At 49.5% G+C, this 19,089-nt stretch overlaps 1 protein-coding gene and 1 long non-coding RNA gene across 3 annotated transcripts in view; one reads left to right on the forward strand and one right to left on the reverse strand.

The window, feature by feature from the left end:
- The window catches only part of TMOD1 (tropomodulin 1), a 71,341-nt gene that overhangs the window by 3,905 nt on the left and 48,347 nt on the right, over positions 1 to 19,089 (forward strand). For both annotated transcript variants that reach the window (XM_077140000.1, XM_077139991.1), the window contains exon 2: positions 12,724 to 12,879. In XM_077140000.1, coding sequence (XP_076996115.1) covers positions 12,760 to 12,879 — 120 coding nt within the window. In that variant the 5' untranslated portion in view covers positions 12,724 to 12,759. The remainder of the gene's footprint in view (positions 1 to 12,723; positions 12,880 to 19,089) is intronic.
- On the reverse strand, positions 4,816 to 7,836 carry LOC143659108 (uncharacterized). The gene is made up of 3 exons (XR_013163427.1): positions 7,780 to 7,836; positions 5,440 to 5,568; positions 4,816 to 5,157 (listed from the first exon to the last, which is right to left on the reverse strand). It is a non-coding gene; the product is annotated as an uncharacterized LOC143659108 (long non-coding RNA).

Genomic DNA, 19,089 nt, shown 5'->3' on the forward strand with positions numbered 1-19,089 from the left:
TCCCCCACAGCACCCCACATCCCCTTTGGTGTCCACCAAGCCAGAGACCTCCCTCCACTTCACCACTCCATTCACTGGGCCGGCCAGTCCCGTCAGGTCTCTTCCTTCATAGCTCTTAGGCTCATTTCTATTCCCACATGTACTGTCCCAGCTGAGCATTTGGCCGTCTCTCCCCTGAGCTCTTGTCAGAAACTACCAAAAGTCTTTCTACCTTAGTTCTCTCCCTTCTGCTGTGCTGTTATCAAAAGTAGGACCATCATTTCAGTCCCTTCAGGGCGTTCCCCCCACCCCCGCCATTTCTAAGGAATCTAAGGCCAAATTTCTTAGGATGGCCTACCAGGCCCACCTATGATTGGTCCCCATAGCTACTTACAAAATCATCTCTTGGTGTGCCCCACCAAAATTCTCCTACCCTCTGGTCACGGTGCAAGCCCTGTGTGCCTCTGCAACTCCCTGCCTTTGGTCGTGCTGTTCCTTCTGCCTGGAATGCTGTGTTCCCCCTTGTCAGCCTGGGGAACCTGAGATCATTTGTAGCAGAGCTCCCCATTGCCTCTCCTGTGCTCCCACAGCCCCCACTTAGACCTCAGAGGACTTCAGAGCACCAGTCACAGTGAGTTCTAAATTAACTATCAGCTTACATGTCTAACTCAGCCAGACTGAAAGCTTCTTCAGGGCAGGGTCTCTGGCTCACTCACTTCTCCTTCCCTATGTATTTGTCAGTGTCCTTCATAGAAACAGAACCTCAGGAACGTATATCCTAAGAGATTTATTTCAAGGAATTGGCCCACGCAATAGTGGGGCCTAACAAGTCTGAATTTGTAGGATAGATTGGCAGTCTAGAAATTCCGGTAGCAGTAATGTTGAAGTCTTAAGTATGAATTTCTTCTTAGAATCCTCAGTTCTTTGCTTTTGAAGCCTCCAGCTGAATGGATGAGCACACCCACATTAGGGAGGGTCATCTCCTTTACTTAGGGTCAATTGATGGTGCATGCTAATCCCATCTACTAACACTTCATAGCAAAACCTAGATTGGGGTTTGATTAAATAACTAGGTCCTCTAGCCAGGTTGACACATCAAACTAACCGTCACACCCAGGGGCTAGTTCAGAGCTCAGCACTTGACGTAGTTCACGTACTTTATTTTGTAGCAAAACACCCACCATTGAACGAATGAATGAGTAAAAGAGTGAATGAATGAAAGATTTACATAATCATGACAACCACAACACCAACCAGCATTTATAGCATTTACCCATCCCACCAACACATCAGGAACATGAGGGCAGAGATCCCACCTGCTCTGCTCTCCACTGACTTCCCACCCCATCTGTGTCTACACACAGAGGGGCCACAATAAGTAGCTCTAATGATTGAATCCATTATCTCATTTGAAACTCACAGTGACGCCATGAGGAAGGAAGGGTAGCTATCATCATCCCCTTTTTGCAAGTAAGGCATTGAGCCCAGTGGGAATTGTTCACAGGTGCCCAGTTGGGGTGTGTGTTCTATTAAAACCAAAGTACTCTACTGGGTTTGATCAGCTTGAAATATGAGAGTCCTTGTGTTCTACACCAGAGTTTCTCTAACTTTAATGCACATGTGAGTCACCTGGGTCTTGTTAAAAATGAGGCATCTAAATCAGTAGGTCTAGAGTGGGGCCCAGGATTCAGAATTTCTAACAAATTCCTGGATGATACTGGTCCAAAGACCACTCTCTGAGCCTCAAGGCAAGTGCTAGTTATCACAAAGCTTTCCCCTGTCCATGTGTTAAGATAATATTTTAAAATCTACAAGTTCCCAGCAACAGATGAACGGATAAACAACATGTGGCAGAGCCATACGATGGAGTATTATTCAGTTGAAAAAAGGAACAAAGTTCTGATCCATGCAAGATATGGACGGACCTTGGAGACATCATGTTGAGTGAAATAAGCCAGACATAGGACATATATTGTATGATTCTACTTACATGACATAACTAGAGCATGCAGATTCATAGGGACAGAAGGTAGAGTACAGGTTAACCAGGGGTGGCAGGAGCAGGAAATGGGGAGTTATTGCTTAATGGGTCCAGAGTTTCTGTTTGGAATGATGGAAAAGTTTTAGTAATAGATGGTGGTGACAGTAGTACTGGATTGTGAATGTAATTAATGCCACTGGGTCATATAATTGAAAGTGGCGGAAATGGGGAAGTTGATGTTGTATATGTGTACCACAACGCACAAGTGTTGTTTTAATATACAAATGAATTCATTTTATCCCTGACTTCAACTCAAGGGCTCTTTCAATGCAGCATGCCGTTGATGGGTTTGGTATCTATGGGCCCAGGATGAGTGCCTGGCTAACATGGTTGCATCAGAACTGCTCAGATGTGTGCCAATGTGAAGATAAGGAGAGGGTGAGACAGACTTCCTCCATGCCAATCCAGGAAAATTTCAAGCTTCAGCCTGGATGGCAGTATCACATGCTTTTGTTTATGGTTTTTATAATACATTCCACTTACACCATTAAAAGAGTTGAGATGACTTAAAATAAACCTACTCAGGCAATGTAACTGGTAAGAATAGAAATTTTTTAAAAAGACTAGAGCAGAAGCCTGGAAGACAGGGAGCAAGGAATTCTTTGAGAATCTGATGGATGTTCTGGAATCTTGCCCCAGAAAAATGAATATATCCATACACACAGAGTTGGCATATACCATTGCAGAGGGCGCATGGTTCTCCCTCTGAAGCCCATCCAAAGTCTAGGTGGAGGATACCCAACATGGAAGGTCCAGAGAGACAGGGGTGCCCACATCCTAGCCTGAGATGCCAACTCACATCAGCTCTGGGGTGAACCATGGAACTGTGGCCCCATATTCTCTTCATCTCTGGTTATAAGAGGAAGATCAGTGTTTCAAGAAAGAGAAATGTCTTCTTAGCTCTGATTCTCGGAGTACATTGTCTTGAGGAGAGCATGTGTTAGAAGCAGGTTTGCGTGGTGGTTAAGAGGAGGAATTCTGGTAGACCATGTCCTTGGGTTCCAATCTAAGCTCTACCAGTTCCTGGTTGTGTGATCTCGAGGAATTTTGTTAACCCCAGTTAGCCTGCATTTCTCCGCCTCTGGAGCGGGGTTGCTGTGCCCTGAGTACCCATTAGCCCGATATACGTGTTAGCGATTAGGGCAGGCAGCACAGGGTAGTGAGAATGGGGGTAACCAGATGCCAATCCCAGCCTGTCACCCACCAGCTTTATGACCAACGGTGAGCTTCCGTCACCTCTCTGCTTTTCAGTTTCTCCCTCTATAAAATGGGGACGATAAAAGTAGGTGCCTCGCAGAGTGGCTGAGATGGCATGAAATAATCCACGCAGAGAGCTCAGCCCAGTGTTTGACCTGCAGTGAGTACAGGATAACACCACTATAATGAGAGCCTCACGGATGGTTTTCCTAGTAATTCCACCCTCTCTCTACACTCAAGTGTATTTACTCAGTCCTCTACTGAAGGGCTTTTATGTGCTTTCCAGGGCTTTTTTCTGTTATCGCTAGTGCCGTACCAGATCATTTCTACATTTTATCTTTGTAAAGTACAGCAGGTAGAACTGATAGGTTGAATTCCTAGAAGTGGAATTGCTGAGTCAAAGGCTGTTTGTTGTGTGCGTTTTGATAGAAGTGGCTTAAATTGCCTAGAAAGAGGGTTTGCCAACACACTTCTATTCCATGTGAGAATACTGGTCTCCCCCTGCCCCCCCATCTTATAAACACTGGGGATTCTCGGACTTTTTAGTCATTTTTAGTCTCTTCTGATGGAGGAAAACGAATATCTCATTTCTCAATTTGCTTTTCTATATTTATGAATGAGGTTCATTACCTAGTCATTAATAGCCATTCCTATTTCTTTTTATGTGAATTTCCTGGTCCTTTCCCTTTCTCACCTTTTCATTGAGCTGCTGTATTCTTTTATTCTTATTCTTATTGATTGTAGGAACTCCAACTATTAAGCAAACTGGCCCTTTGTCAAATGTGCAGCAAATACTTTCTTCCCAATTTGCCATTTGTCTTTTGGCATTGTTCATGCTAATTTTCATATTGTTTTTTCAGGAAATGCAATAACCTGCTCCATAAAGTTGTACCTTAGGTTAGCACCTGCCGTGAGACAAGGTGATGGAGCTTGTGTTTGTAACGGGGAGACCCAGCATAGAAGTGAGCTCCATAAGCTGTTCTACAGGCAGACTTTTCTCCTCCCAATGCTTTGGACTTATGGCTGTCAGAGCCCATAATAATATTGGGCATTCATTCATTCATTCAACAAACATTTCTTGAGCACCTGAGAGGTGCAGGACTTGGTGCTGCACCACGGAGATGAAGATACTTGCCCTCAAATAGCTTTCTGTCTAGGGGAGGGGGCAGTAAGCCCATGCAATAGTCCTTCAGAACTTTACCTACCTCTCCCATGTGTATTAGGATGGTGGGTCCCTAAGACCCTCTTCAGCTGGTATGGAGGAAGAAGAAATGGAAAAGGCAGAGGCTGGCAGCAGGCAGGCCAGTGTGGGGGGGGCCATAGGAGAGAGTCCACGCCAGAGCTGCGGTGGACTAGGCACGTGGCAGAAGGCAGAGAGGAGCCTGGGAAGCGGGTGGAAGCCAGCCAGGGCCAGGGACATGGTTTCAGGGCCTTATGCTGGAACCCTGTGGCTTACAATGAGTCGTGACTCAGACTGTGATGACCTGAAGACAGCAAAATGAAAAGTCACACATACCTATTCATCCTCACCCCCCACCCCCTGCTACACACACGTGTGCACAAGCCCTTTTTATTTTAAACCATTTGACAACGTTGGCTGACGTGTGCATCCTCAAGGCCCAGTACGTCTGGGAGGGGCTCATAGCAACTGCAGAAAGCAACCGAGTCAAATACTATGTTTAGTTTCCTTGCTTTCTTTTAGAAGGTGCTTTCCCATATGACTAAGAGTATGAGATCAGCCAGGGAAAATAAATGCCAACAGGCAGGAAAACAGGTCTTCTAAAGAGAGATAGTCTTGAAATCTTCCATTCAGTGGCTCCAAACATGTCTTTCATGATAGAATCATAACGACGTTAAATCGCATCAGTTTAACTCCAGTCCAGACAAAAGTCCCTTCTGTAAGACACTGATCTAGGACTCTGCCATCTTTGCCTCCATGCCTGTAATGACAGGATGCTTATTTAACACCTCTGGAAACTTCCCTGTGCATCCTTGTGTGATTAGAAATCTAGATCCCAGTAATCTTAGTAAATCTGGGTTTTCTGCCCCACAGACTACCTCTGTTCCTGCTTCCTGGGGTCAGCCCACTACAGGTTCGCAAAATGGGACCAAGCTCCCGCCCCAGTCCTCCATCTGTTCTCCGCCCAACACCCCACCCCCCTCTCTGGCCTCAGTCACACCGTTCAACTGAGAGGGCCTAGTTCACAAAACATGTCACCCACCTGGCCGACGGGCTTGTGAAGGGTGCTTGGCGTCCTCAGGCATGAGGGACACCCACATAGCACAACGGCTGAAAAGACCAGAACTGACAATCCCAGTGTGGGCGGAACAGCTGGAGCTCTCAGACACTGCTGGTGGCAATGTAAAATGGTACAATTTTTGACAATATCCACTGACATAAATGTATGCCTGCTCTATGACTCAGCAATTCATTTCTGGGTGCAAACCCAAGAGAAATACGTACTTATTTCTACTAAAAGACATATTCATAGCACTATTTGTAATAAACCATTATCAGAAATAACCTGATTTGTTCATTAACAGCAGAGTGGGTAAATAGAGGTTGATATATTTCATACAATGGACTATTACACCGCAAGGAAAAAAAACAAACTGTTGCCACACACAACAACGTGGATGAATGTCATGCCTTTAATGTTGAGCGGGAGGGGCCGGACACAACATATCAACTGTATGTCCGGCTTGACCTCCCAGTCCCACACAGGAGAGGCACGTGGGCAGGACGTTAACTAGTAAATTAAAAAACATCATGACAAATCAAGAGACAGAACAGGAGTGAAAGGAAAATGCTTATTTATATATTGCTCCTTTAATGGCACTTTTTTCCTGCTTTTTGAACAAAAGTCTCCACTTTTTTATTTCATGCTGAACCCTACAAATTGTGAGGTCAGCCCCACCTGTGGAAACCTTTCATCCAGGCAGGGTGAGGAGCTGGAGGTCATGGTAGGCAGGGACTCTTCAGGGGATGCCCAGGGCTTTGGGACCTGGGCCTAGGTGGCTGGAAGAGCTTGGCGACCTGGCTTATCTCATTCCCTGTTTCTCCTCCTCTCCTGACTTTTGTTTGGATCCCATCTGAAGTCACCACACAGCCCCAAGGCACATGTACCATTCAGTCTTCAGGGGAAATGAACTGCAAGCATCAACGTGGCTTTTTAGAAGCTGCAAAGTTCTCTCCACATTGATCTAATGATCACAGCACATTTTACGGCCCTGTTCTAAAACCTAAAATTTGAGGACCAGATTTCCATGACCAGCTTACCTGCCCTTCCACTCAGACCCACCTGTTTAGGTGCTGCCTTTAATTTGTGCAAGGGCTGGTTGGCCTTTGTCCTTGCAGGCAACTGATCTGGGACAGAATTCAGTTGTCCACCCCTGCCTGCCTATTCAGTTCGACCTGCTTCCATAGTCATCACACATTTACTTCAAGCTGGGCCAAGCCGGGCCTGGGTACTGAGAATATGGAAGGTCCTGCACCCAGCTGTCCTCCCCCAGCCTAGCCTGGGCAGGCAGAGAGAGGTGGGTAGCCTCCATCACAAGACAGGGGGAAACTCTGGAGAGTGGATGTGCCAGCCTGAGAGAAGAGCCTCAGCATGGCCTGGGAGGAGTGGAATTTCAGAAGGGTTCGGGAATAAGTAGTCCAGGCTAGTGAGAAGGGAAAGGGATCAGAAGGTGGAGAAGCATAGGGCCACCAGCTCTCTGATGGCCTCCAGCCCCGGGTTAGGGAGTTGGCTCTCCATGCGACGTAACTATGTGCTGTCAACGGCAGTTTTCAGCTCAGGTGTAGCATCAGAACTGGTTTTTGCCAAGAGCAGGTGGAGGCTGAGCTGAATGTGGACAGGAAGGACTGGTTGAAAGGCTGTCAGGTGGCATAGATAAAAAGGGCAAGGGCCCATGAGAGAGGAGAGGAAGGACAAATACAAAGCTTGTTAGAGAGAAGCCTTGCAGGATGGAGGATGGACTGGACTGGGGGCCAGAGGGAGGGAGGGGTGTAGGCAGAACCCCAGGTGTCTGACCTGGGTGGCTGAGAGGTGGCAGCACAGGTGTCGTCAGCCAGGTAAGGAGCCAGAGGTGGTGGTGAGACGGGGCTCCCAAAGGAAGTTAGGGCTGGGGAGAGAAAATCTGAGAGTCATCAGCTTATAGTGCTGGCCGAAGCTGTCCGGGAGAGGCTGAGAACCAGCCAGGAAAGCAGGGAGAAGAGGGCAGAGCCCAGAGGGACAGGTGCGCCAAGCCTGACGTCTCATTATCAAGGAAATCAGGCAGGAGCCTCAGAAAGGAAGGAGGAGATCAACAGTGTGTGGCTACCCCAGTGAGGGGAGGGGAGAGGTGGGCACTGGGAGGGCTGTGGGAAGACAGGGGTTCCATGGGACTCAACAAGAGCCACAGCAACCCAAACCTGAGGGAGCAGGAGCCTGGGGACACCTCTTTCTCTCTCACTCTCTTGGGTCACTCTCTTCCTCAGCATGTCACCCCCAGCTTCAACTGCCACCTGCCCAACTCCCTCCTTAGGTCTCAGTTTGAAGCCAAGATACAAAGGAGCTCACTTGTCCCACTCATCTTTTTTTTCTTGTCCTGGCCACTTCATTGGTCCTTGTCCAGCCAATCAATTGGCTGCCCTTGAGCCAGCTCCCTATTCTGTCCAATCAGCTGAGCGTCTTGGGGTCACATGACACAAATCAACCATGGCTGCTCATAGGTGTCCCTTGAGGGAGGTTTGGGGCTGGGAGGGGATGCTGCAGTTTCCTTATATCTGTGAAGCTAAGGGAGAGGAGAGGTTCAGGAGAGCGGAGTAGACAGCATTGTCCTGGGATGTAGGATTGAGAGATGAGGGATCATAGCAAAAAGTCCCTTTAGCCAAAGGGACTTCTAAAAGAGTGGTACAAATTTATGAGGAGAGGCGTATGAAGTGTCAAATTTGTTTGAAAATCAACCTTTCTTGATCTATCCCTAAGACATCAAGTGGAACTGAAATAAGAAGATGGCCTAACTGGGAAATAATCATTTGATTATTTATTATGACTCAGCTCTTCCTGAGCTCACTATATCCCATCAATCAAGATGCCCTTCCTGGTGCCTCCTCCCCAGCGTGGTCCCACACTTGCAGGTGCTGGAGAAGCCATCAGCACAAGGGCTGGAACTATTTCCCCTGGAAGATTTAAAAGAGCCTCCTGTACTTGGAGCTTTCATTCCAGAATTTTCCCTTGATGGATGGCCTCAGTCCTCCACCCCCTCATTTCTACTCTCCAACCTGCACCTAGTTTTATTTTCTGGCATGCTCTGTAAATTCGATTTTCTTCCCGCTTAGCAGAGGCTTAAGGCATCTGCCACTGAGGAGGATGGCCTGATATGCCCTAAATATAGGATACACAGCAGATCTGGGGGGCTTAGGTTTTAGTTTTATTTTTAATTTATTTAGCCATCTTCCCTCCCCTTTCTTCACCTAACCAACTGTTACTCAGTACTGAATTTGTAAAGCAGGTAGCAGAAGCACGATTCTGGTTCAGGCGGGTGCTGGTGGGAGCCCCAGCAGCTTCATTGCCCCCTTCCTGCTGGTCCTGCCCCTTTCAGATCTGCAGCTATCCCAGGAACAGAGTTTGAAGCTCACAGGCCTTGTCCAATTGTTCCACTTTGAAGATGGGAAAACAGGGTCAGAAGGGACTTAGCCAAGGTGCCAAGGACACTAGACAAAACCAAGAAGTGCACCTTCCCCTCCTCACCCAGAACCTCTGGGCCATGCACAGGGGTGGGCCCTGGGGACATGAGATCCAGAAAGAAGACTCAGGGACCTTGCAAGCTCATGCCTTTGGGGTGAAAGGGGACAGGTGGTGACTCCAGCAGCAGCTGCAATGGCCTGGTAATCTCTGACCTGCCACCGGCCCCAGCTGCTGTTTAAACTTCATCACACCCTGTGGGGTAAGTCCTGCTGTCTCCTCACTGTCCTGGTGAAGCACCCCAGGCCAGGTTTTCAACAGTTTTTTTTTTTTAGCCATGGAACCCCAAATATCCAAAACAGGTCAAATCAGGGTTGAACGCCTTCACTCTACCCCCACAGTGACCATGGAGGCACTTCCTGGGAGCTCAAGATCTGAGATCTCCCCTGGGTACAGTTTAAAAAGCATAGGGGTGATCCAATTTCTTAATTTTATTGATGAGCAAAGGAAGGCTCAGAGAAGGGAAGGAACTTAGGGTGTCAGGGTCACCCAGGGAGTTACCCTTGCAACTAGCAGTCCAGCCAAAGCCTTGTGAATCTCAGGCTTGTGCTCATCTATGACACCTTTTATTAAGGAAATGGAAGCCTTTTGTTAATTGTTATAAAATACCATCTCTTCCAAGCCATCTTTAAGACTGAGCTTGCAGTGGGTGCTGTTAGCAGGCATGTTTTCACCTCTCCCTGCCCTGCCCCTTCCCTGCCCCCCCAGTTCCCAGTGTTTGCCGACCACAGGAAAGATTCCTCCTTTGCAGAATCAGTCCCTGGGAGCCAAGTGGGTGAGTGTGGCTTGAAGCTGACAGCTTCATAGTTTACTTTAGAAGTTCTTGATTCCTCTCAGCTTATTTAATTTAAATCCTGGTCACTCCATAATATTCACCAGGACACTTGATTTTAGAAAGGGCTTTTAAAATCCTATGAAATGGTATTTTTGAACTTAGCAGCACCTTGGGGTGTGAATGTGGTGCATTAATTTTCCTGTGGGTGCTAAGAGGGCAACTTCAGGAAACTTAAGTGTCTTCCTGAAGATTGCTGCCTTCAGGGTGACATCTCTGGAGGTGGCCTGCTGTCCTAGCCCCATGTCTTCCTTTGGCAGGTCCCCTAGTTTCCACCTACTCTCTTCTTGTTCCTTCCTCCAATTCCTTTTTCCCAAGCCGGCTTGGATATGGAATCTGTTCTTCCCAGCTCCCTCATCCTGGCTCTTCCATCCCCCCAGGGTGGGTCCATGACTTTTTCCAAGGATTTTACTGAACATCATCTAGGAAATGAGTTAGGTGGTACAGGAAACAAATACGGGGCGCTCCCATGATTTCAAACCTGTCTGGCTTCCCCCAGATGTGTGTTCCTGCTGTGTTCTGTCGTATGTGGTTCTGAGTGTCTCCTTGATGTGACCCGTAGATGAGTATAAGGCTGGGTTCTCCAAAATTTGTTTCATGGGATTCCAATTCCAGGAGCAGATCCTCAGAGAAACGGGTTCCTGGTCAAAAAGGATTGGGGCATCCTTCTTGCAACCTGTCACCCTTGGAGATGCCCAATGCACGGTAACATTCTACAGTTTTTGAGAAGTCCTGCGGAACTTCATATGCTCAAAACCTATATGAGCACCAAAAACTTGTGTTTTGTAGTCCACCTTAAAGAACCTAGTTTGGAGGTGGTCCTTGACATCTCCATGAGTTGGTTCTGGAAGCTTCCAAGCCCTTCACTAGGGTCTTTCTTGGCCCCAGGATGAAGATGAAGGATCCTCTCCTTTCCTAGCTTCATTCAGAAAAAGCCAAATTAGGGTGTTCTCTGATGATCTTCAGGGAGGGTTCTCCCTCCTCCCCCATCTATACCAGAGCACTGGCAGCTGGTTGTGCTTTCTTTGAAAGTGAGTAGAAATGAATCAGGGGTGCCCATTTATGGTCTGAGCATTGCATTCCTGGGGCCTGGTCAGAGAAAGATGCAAAGCCAAGCTCAGCCAATTCTGAGCAAAAAGGATGGCACTAGAGTTTTCTGTGTTGGGAAGCAAGCCCTTTCTTGTCAAGCCAGCTATAGCGCACTTAGATTTCTCTTACTCATATACCCACACATGCGCAAACTCATGATAAAAAAATTACATTCCGCTTTCTGAGATGGAGGCTTTTTCTGTTAGCTTAGAGGATGTTGTAATTTTAAAAAATTATTTAAAAATTTGAATTACTCAAAATAAAATTAAAATGACTAATCCTAGCTTTTTGGTTGCCTGGTTGGGTGTCTTTTCCTAGCTTTCTATTTCTCGTTATTCTGGAAAATTCCATCAGTCATTTCACAGATGAGCCGTGGGTTTTGATGGTTGGTTTGATTGTATGGAGGTCAGAAAACATAAACTGCTCTGCAGGAGGCAATGCCAATTCAGGGAGATCCAGTATGATGCTGCGTTCTGCATCGTTTACAGAGGTCCTGGGCTGCCGCCCCACCTGGTGGCCTGTCAGCTTGTGTCAGTCAAAGGATAGGCAGGGGCAGGCTCACATACAGAGATGATAGCAGTTTCAGCAGCAAGCTGACATCCTCCAAGAGAAGAGCCCAGAATCTCCTCAAGGCAGGCAGAGAGCTGGGATTGGGTTCATTTCAGCAATTCCTTCTCTTGTATGTGTGGCCCCAGGCTGGACCCTGGGGAGAGGGGATAAAGCAAACCCAGACCCTGCCCAGGTGGGCGCCAGGCCGGGACAGACGTACGAGCTGCGTGCATAGAGGTGCTCCGAGCCACTGAGAAATGCGCTTAGTGAGGGGATGCCCCGGCCTCAGCAGGAAGGTGACATGGGAGCCGGGCTGTCCCTCCCAGATGAGGCAAGAGGCCACGCGGTGTAGGGGGAGCAGCCCACGTCTGATGTCTGAGGTCCTGTGCCGTCCTTTAACGTCACCATTGACAGAAATGAGAGGATCCACCCGACAGTGTGTGTGAGGACCAAATGAGCCAAGGGGTGCAAAACTGTCACGGTTACAGGAAGCAGCAAGGACAGGGTCCGAGCGCAGGTGTTAGTCATGGTGCCCGAACTACGGTCGGAGCTGCCACCTTCTCGAACCTGAGGCAGCTGCACGCAGGCCCCTGGCTCTCCCTGGGCCGCCCAGGGCAAAGCACTCTCCCCTCGGGACGGCAGGTGATTCTCCGTAAAGGCGCCAACGTGCGACAGCTGGAGCCAGGTGGGCTCTGGAAGTGTGGTTGTAGGTGAGTCCCCGAACGTCCCTGAGCAGAATGCCCTCATCTGTTCAATGGGAATACCAAGAAAGACTGACCTCATAGGTTAAATCAGAAAACCCTTGGGGAGGGCCTGGCACATGGTAGTAAAAAGTCAGTTCTTCTTGTGGGCTCCTTTTTCTGTGGACCAAATGAGATGCATGCAGTGGGGGCTCATTAGCCATGGATAAGTACCCCCTTCCCCTTTTTAAATTGGCTTTGGCAGAATTTCTGCATTCAAGAATCCCACTGTGGTCTGGGCAGGAGGGCAAGGGGTGTGCAGAAAAATACCCTACTTGAAAAATCAAGCTGCCTTCAGGCACTTACAAGCCCTTTATAATCACCCATTCCAATCACAACCAATTAGAATTTACTCCATTGCATACCCTTGAGCTGTTCTCCTTGTACAGTTTTATTAGCAAAATAGTCCGAATCGAATGCAGTGTTTCCCTGTCATAATCATTACCCTGGCGACCCATAAAACGTGCTCAGGCCCCCACGTGAATGACAAGTGCCGCCTGTGATTCTGAGAGAGCCCCTCCTTGTCCAAGGAGGCCCTTGCTAAGCTTTTAAAACTCTTTCTGGTAGGTCCTAGATTGGCCCACCAAGACAAGTGCTTCCACAATGTCGTACAGACGAGAACTGGAGAAGTACCGTGACCTGGACGAAGACAAAATCCTGGGTGCCCTCACGGAGGAAGAGCTCAGGACCCTGGAAAACGAGCTGGATGAGCTAGATCCTGATGTAAGTAGTGCTAAGGGGGTGGGGGGCATGTCACTGCAGGCTCAGGGACAGTGACCCCTGGGCAGGAGGTGGAGGAGGTCGTGTGTAGACTGCCTGAAGCAGCTGTCCACAGCAATGACGTGATAATATTGCCTCTGTAGGGTTTTTGTTTTTGTTTTAATGTGCATTTAATTTAATGGATGAATTAGCTGGGAAATAAAGGGCTAGGAGAATCCATTTCACCCACCCGATATTTTTATCATTGCATGTCATAGTTGGCAGATTTAAGAAGTGTAACCCCTTCTCAACATGAGAAAGTCAGAATGGGCATTGCCCAAAGATCCCTATAGATTGGGAGGATGATCAAAGGAGGACATGTAACAGAAAAAAATAGGATTTAGTAATTGAGTGTGGCTGCTGAATCACTCTATTATATTCCTTCTAGCCTCCAGTGTTTTGGAGCAGTTAGAAGGAAAGATCTGAGATGGTGGAATGGTAGCCCATGACAAACTCTGGGATCTGTTCTGTAACTACTTGTTGAAGAGTGCTTTGAAAATTATTGCTTTTTTCTTTCTTTGCTTTGTATATATATTATATTTTACAATAAAACAAATTTTAAAAAAATAAGTTTGTTTAAGCTCAGAGTTTAGCCCTTCAGTCAGAACACCCCACATCAAAAGGTAGGAGGCCCCTCACTGCTGTGTGTGGATTGAGCGGCCCCTTGGGGCCGAGAGTGGGCCTGAGGGATGGAGCCCAGGCCGCCTTTGTCCCACGTCTGTGGCCCAGCACCCAGTTCAGTGCCCCACACACCGCAACTACTTAATGCATATTAGGAAGGCTAAGTGCATTTTCCATTTGAGATACTTTTTAATTAAAAATAAAGCATTGCACACTTTTTTTTTAACCAGCCATTACTAAACTCTGATTTAATAATGATCCATAAAGGGAACATCTCTAACTCTCAAATAATTACTGCTAACATAGGAACACAGAAACAGAAGTTGTTCGTTCCAGTTCCAGCCCAGCCCTATCTCTTACGCTCCCCATGATCTTGGACTAGTTGCCGTCCTTCCCTGGGTCTCTGGGTCCCCATTTATGAAGTGATGGAGTTGGTGGGTCCCTATCAGGGCTGAGCTTCCACGAATTTATAACCCTGGTCTTCATCTCCAAATTTGGTTAATGGCTTGTTTCTGGATAACCCAGACTCCTTGTCCAGGGCCCTTGGGTCCTAACCCCATAGAATGACAGATGCCTACAGCCATATGTCCTCATCTTTCTACTCAGGGTGAGGCTACTCGTTAGAAGGTTGCCTCAGGGGGCGGGGGGCAGAGCCCGAGGGTCCCTCTTTGGAGGGCAGAACCTGGGGGCCCTCCTCGTTGCCCTGTACCATCTCTCCCCAGTAGACTGGGCTTCAGGAAAAGCAAGTGATATTTGCAAGAACCAATCAGGCTTCCACCTTTATTGCTGCAAAATTGGTCTGTTCTCATTCTCTCCCCTAGACTGCCCTCCCATGAATTACTAGAACAGCTTTAAAAAGGGAGGTGGAACTGTGCCCATTCGGTCCCATAAACGTGGCTCAGTTGCCTACCAGGCTGGACACCAACAGGGGTGCCTGGCAGGGACCCCGACTTCCAGGAGCTGGGTCTGTGGAGTAGCGGGCATGACAAGCTGCGTCCTACATGGGAACAGAGAGGAGCTCAGAGGAAGAGTTCGTCCTTACTGGGTGAGGCTTCACAGAGCAGGTGCTATTGGAACTGGGCCCTGGATTGTTTTAAGTTGAGAATAAAAACAAAGAATTCCAGGCCCAGTGAATGCCACGAGCACAGCTCCCTCCTGTAGGGAAAGTCACCGAGGAGGGCAAGTCTCCCTGTGGTTTCTCCAGGGGGGTGAGGTGAGGCTGGGAAGGGGTGGAAGGGCCGAGGCTTACATAACAAACTGAAGGGCTTGGAACTTTTGCACCGGGCCCTGGAAGCTTCCAAAAGGCAGTGGCTCAAGCTGACCCCTCAACAGATAACCGGAGGGGGCATGCTCATGTGGGAGCCCCTCTATTCTGCCAGCTGGTGGAGGGAGAGCTCTCTTCCCGATTATAAGGAAAGACAGGCGGCCCCCTCTGCAGCCCCTCTGCTGGGTTAGATTGGCTTTGCTGTGCCCAGGGAGGAGAAGTGGGGTCCCCCACAGCCCCCACTGGTCTCTGGGGCTGCCGGATGGGGAGGAGGTTAGATTAGCCTGTGGCTGCAAATATGACGAGACATGAGGCGGGAGGTCCAACCGCGAGCTGGGACGGGCAGGTGGAGAAGCCCAATGAGGACAGAGAACGCTATCCTAAGGGCTGCCCTGAGGCCCAGCAGGGGCTCTGATCCAGGTCTAAACCCGCAGAGGCCCCTTCTGTATCCCCTGCCCCAACATCAGGGCCTCTGGCGGCGGCACAAATCCCCAGGGTCTCTGGGCCAGGCAGCTCTCTCCTTCCCCCCTCCCCCTCCGATCAGTAGAAGAAAGGAAGGGGGCTTATGGCCGGCAGGCTTACAGAGCCTGAGGCTCCAAAGAGCGATTCCTTCCAGTCTGTCCAAGGAAAGGGAGTGGGAATTTGGATTTGGAAGCAGGGACAGGAGATCTGAGACCCGTGGTACACCTGCCACTGTGGTTTCAAAATGCATGTTTTTAAAGATCCCTTTCTCCCCTACTTCTAGAAAAAGCAAAGAGAAAACAGCGAGGATGGGAGATAAGGGTGCGGCTTTCCTCCCAGCCCCATAGTTGGCCCTTCACGGAGATCTTCTCAATTACCTGATTTGCAAGACAGTAGGCGAGTTTTGAAAAGGTGCAGGGGCCTCCCTTTCTGGGAACCCAAACTTTCCAGCTCGGGTTTCACCCTCCCTTGGCACACGTACCGAAATCACAGCCCGGGGAGGGGCACGAAGTATGTGGGAGCGCCCGCGGCCTCTGAGCAGCCGGCCCGAGTTCAGAGCCCAGCGAGGGGCAGGAGCCCACGGTGGGAACCGGACCAGAGCCCGGGGGTTGGGCCCGCGGGCGCCTCGGCTGGCTGCTGCCTTCCTGGACCCACCCTGCCCTCCTCTTGGGTCGGCTTTAGTCTAACAAGCACTCCCATGGCGTTTACTATGTGCAGACGCTCGCTGAGCACTTTGCAAATACCGACTGCTTTCATCATCCACCCCAGGCTCTGATGCGGGCCCCGGGAGCAGCCCCCTTTTATAGGCGGCAGACAGGGAAGTGGAGGGGCTTGCCCGGGCTCCCAGGGCTCCGCAGTGGCAAAGCCACCATGTGGTCCTGGGGGCCACACACTCCACACGCTGCTGAGTCTTCAGGTGAGGCCTCAAGAACACGGTTTGGGCCACAGAAGTGCCCAGGTCTTGGGGTTCAGGAGGGTGCTGCATGCAGAAACCCCTCCCTTCTTCCTGGAAGGAGCCCGAGGGACAGGGTTCTGTGTTCTTATCCTGGCCCTGGCTCCAGGCTTCTGATTTCCCTGTTTGTACCTCAGTTTCCCTATCTGTACAATGGACGCAGTTGGCTGTGGGGTCTCTGGGGGGGGGTCTGTGACACCCCCTCTAGCACTAAACATCTATGACCATGGCTTGAGCAAGCCCTGGCTCTTGCTACCTGAATCCAGCAAGCACATCAGGGGGCTGCGTTTTCAGTTATGCAATTGTTCCGCCTGGATGTCACATGACAGCGTGGAGTACGAGGAGCTGGAAAGCAGCTTTGCTTACTGCAAAGGATTCCAAAAAAAAAAAAAAAAAAAAAAAGTCCCCGAAACTCTTTCCCTCTCACTGTCCGCCCTGGAAAAACTCGGACTTATCGTGAGATTGCTGCCTTTGGACTCCCGCGGGAAAAGACCGCCTCATGCGCTAAAAGCAGCCGCTGTTGACTGATTCCCCAAGGGGATGTGCCCCTTCTCTGTCCGTCTGCAGTGAAGTGGCCGCTGGCCTGGCACCGCGCCAGCTCCTCAGTTCAGATGGGCTCCAGGCTGGGCAGCGGGAGGAGAAGGCAACTAGAGAGGTTGGAGAGCGACAATCGTGCCATGGCATACTCAGGGAACAGCGTCCAAGTTCTCCTGTGACCCCTAGATGTGACCTGGGGGGCCATCGGCAGAGCCCCATGTGACTGACCTCATTTCATCCTCTGAGAGAGAGGTTCGGTTATTAGCTCCACTTTAAAGATGGGAAAACCGAGGCTCAGCGGGATGAAGTGAGCGGGCCGGAATGCATCCCAGGCAGTGCCGGATTCCAGCCCAGTGTGGACCAGGTTAACCTGCCCGCAACCTGCCATTAACCACCACCCCCGCCCCATGAGCACAAAGGGGCCGGTCTGGGGGAGGGGAGGGCACAGAACACAAGGTGGGGTATCAACAACAAATTGGTTTCCTCCACTTCGGCTTCCTTTGAAGTGGCTATGTTATTTTCACCACCAATATTAACCTTAAAAAGAGAAGAAAGAAATCACCCACACAAGGAGGTTAACTAAATATGGCTTGTTAATGAAGCTTTGGGGAAAAGGCAAAATATTTTAAAAATCACCTTAATAAAAAGATCAAAAATCTTTGCGGGAGAGAAGATAGTAGAGATAATCCTGACCCTATAAAGGAAAGGGGTCTCCAAGTTGATTTAAAGGCAGCTGTTTGCAATCTGTGACATGTCATCACCACGGAAACAACCTCGGAAACTATCGGCTGCCGGCACTGTAGGGGCTGAAAGAGTAATAGTAACAAACAACAACTTCTGTTCTTTCCCAACGTCTTCCCAGCGCCAGACACCACTCTAATCACGGCTCCTTGGTGGCATTATAGAGGAGGAAACCGAGACCCCGAGGCCCCCGGGGTAGAAAGGAAATGCAGGTCGACTCTGCCCGCCTTGGCTTCTGGCATCCTGGGAACAAGGGGCCATAAATTGCAGGAAGGAATGATGGAGACTTCGGAGCTAGAAGAACACCTGGGAAGCCTCTGCCCCTCACCGCCCCCCACCTACCCCCACTGCGTACATGCCCAGTGCCTGTGGACTCCCTGGTTTGCAAGGGTCCCTTCCAGACACACATTCATTCATTGCTCCTTGCATTTCATCAAATCCTGACACCAGCCCTAGGAAGTATTGTCACAGACATTTCAGTGATGAAAAATCCAAGCAACGGCAACAAAAAGCCCAGAGAGAAAAAGGACCCGCTCAAGGTCACACGGTTCCCCATGGAGCCAGGATGAGAGTGGGAGCCAGGGGCTTCCAGGCACGCCATGTGGCTTCGCCTCATCAGACTCCTCCCTACTCAGAACCCCGAATGGAATCGCATCCTGCGAGCCGAGCTCACCGGCCGGCCAGGAAGCAGCCAAGCCCGGTCTGCAGGGCCGCAGTTCTCCCTTGTAACAGAAACCGGCACGATCACAAGCCCAGGACAGAAGTAAACAGTTGGAATGGAAAGAAATAAATCTCTCCTCTAAAAATAGGCACGCATCCTTAGAAGCACGGCCGGCCCCTGCTCAGAGCCGAGGACAGGCCTAGTGGGGTGAGGGGGACCCGGCAGGTGTCAGCATGACCTCTCTGGCTACTGACCACCTCCCAGCACACCCTCCCCCAGGACCCCTCCTATCTCAACCACCCCTTCTTCCCTGCCTCTGCTTGCCGGGTGACCTCCTCAAGTTGGAATCCTTCCCATTTTCCCATCCCTTGGGAAGCCTTCCAGATGTTTCTTCCTTCGACCCAACCACATGACACCTGCCTCACTGAGGATCCTGAATCCTTTGTGACTTCAACATTTGTAATTAAGAGATATTTTAACACATAGGAAAGTACGGAACAAACCTATTCTCATCATCCAAATTTAACGAAAGCTACAATTCTGCCTTGATTAAGATCATCCTCACAAGGAATCACTCTACATAAAGTTGAAACCCTGGCTTCCCGCCTTCTCAGTTGCACCAGCTCTGCCGAAGACTTTCTATCCGAGAGGCACCAAACCCAGCGCCTGCACGAGGCAGGTAATCAGCATAGGAAGAGAGATGGTTTTTTGGCAGCATGTGACCACCTTTGTTCGTCTTTTGCTTTTCCACTCTTGAAAGAGATATGGCTAAGATGTTTCCCTTGCTACTTAACCTGGCAGGAAGAGAAGCATCAGCCAACCTGACTATGTCAGAGGCACTAGGGAGTGGTGGGGCCTAGGGCAAACAGGAGAACTGGTGTTTGTCTGAAGGTCCCTGTCCTTCGGCTCCACCAGTTGTTGCCAATGTGAGATCGC

The sequence above is a fragment of the Tamandua tetradactyla genome, chromosome 2 (assembly GCF_023851605.1).
Source record: "Tamandua tetradactyla isolate mTamTet1 chromosome 2, mTamTet1.pri, whole genome shotgun sequence".
NCBI classification, from domain to species: domain Eukaryota; kingdom Metazoa; phylum Chordata; class Mammalia; order Pilosa; family Myrmecophagidae; genus Tamandua; species Tamandua tetradactyla.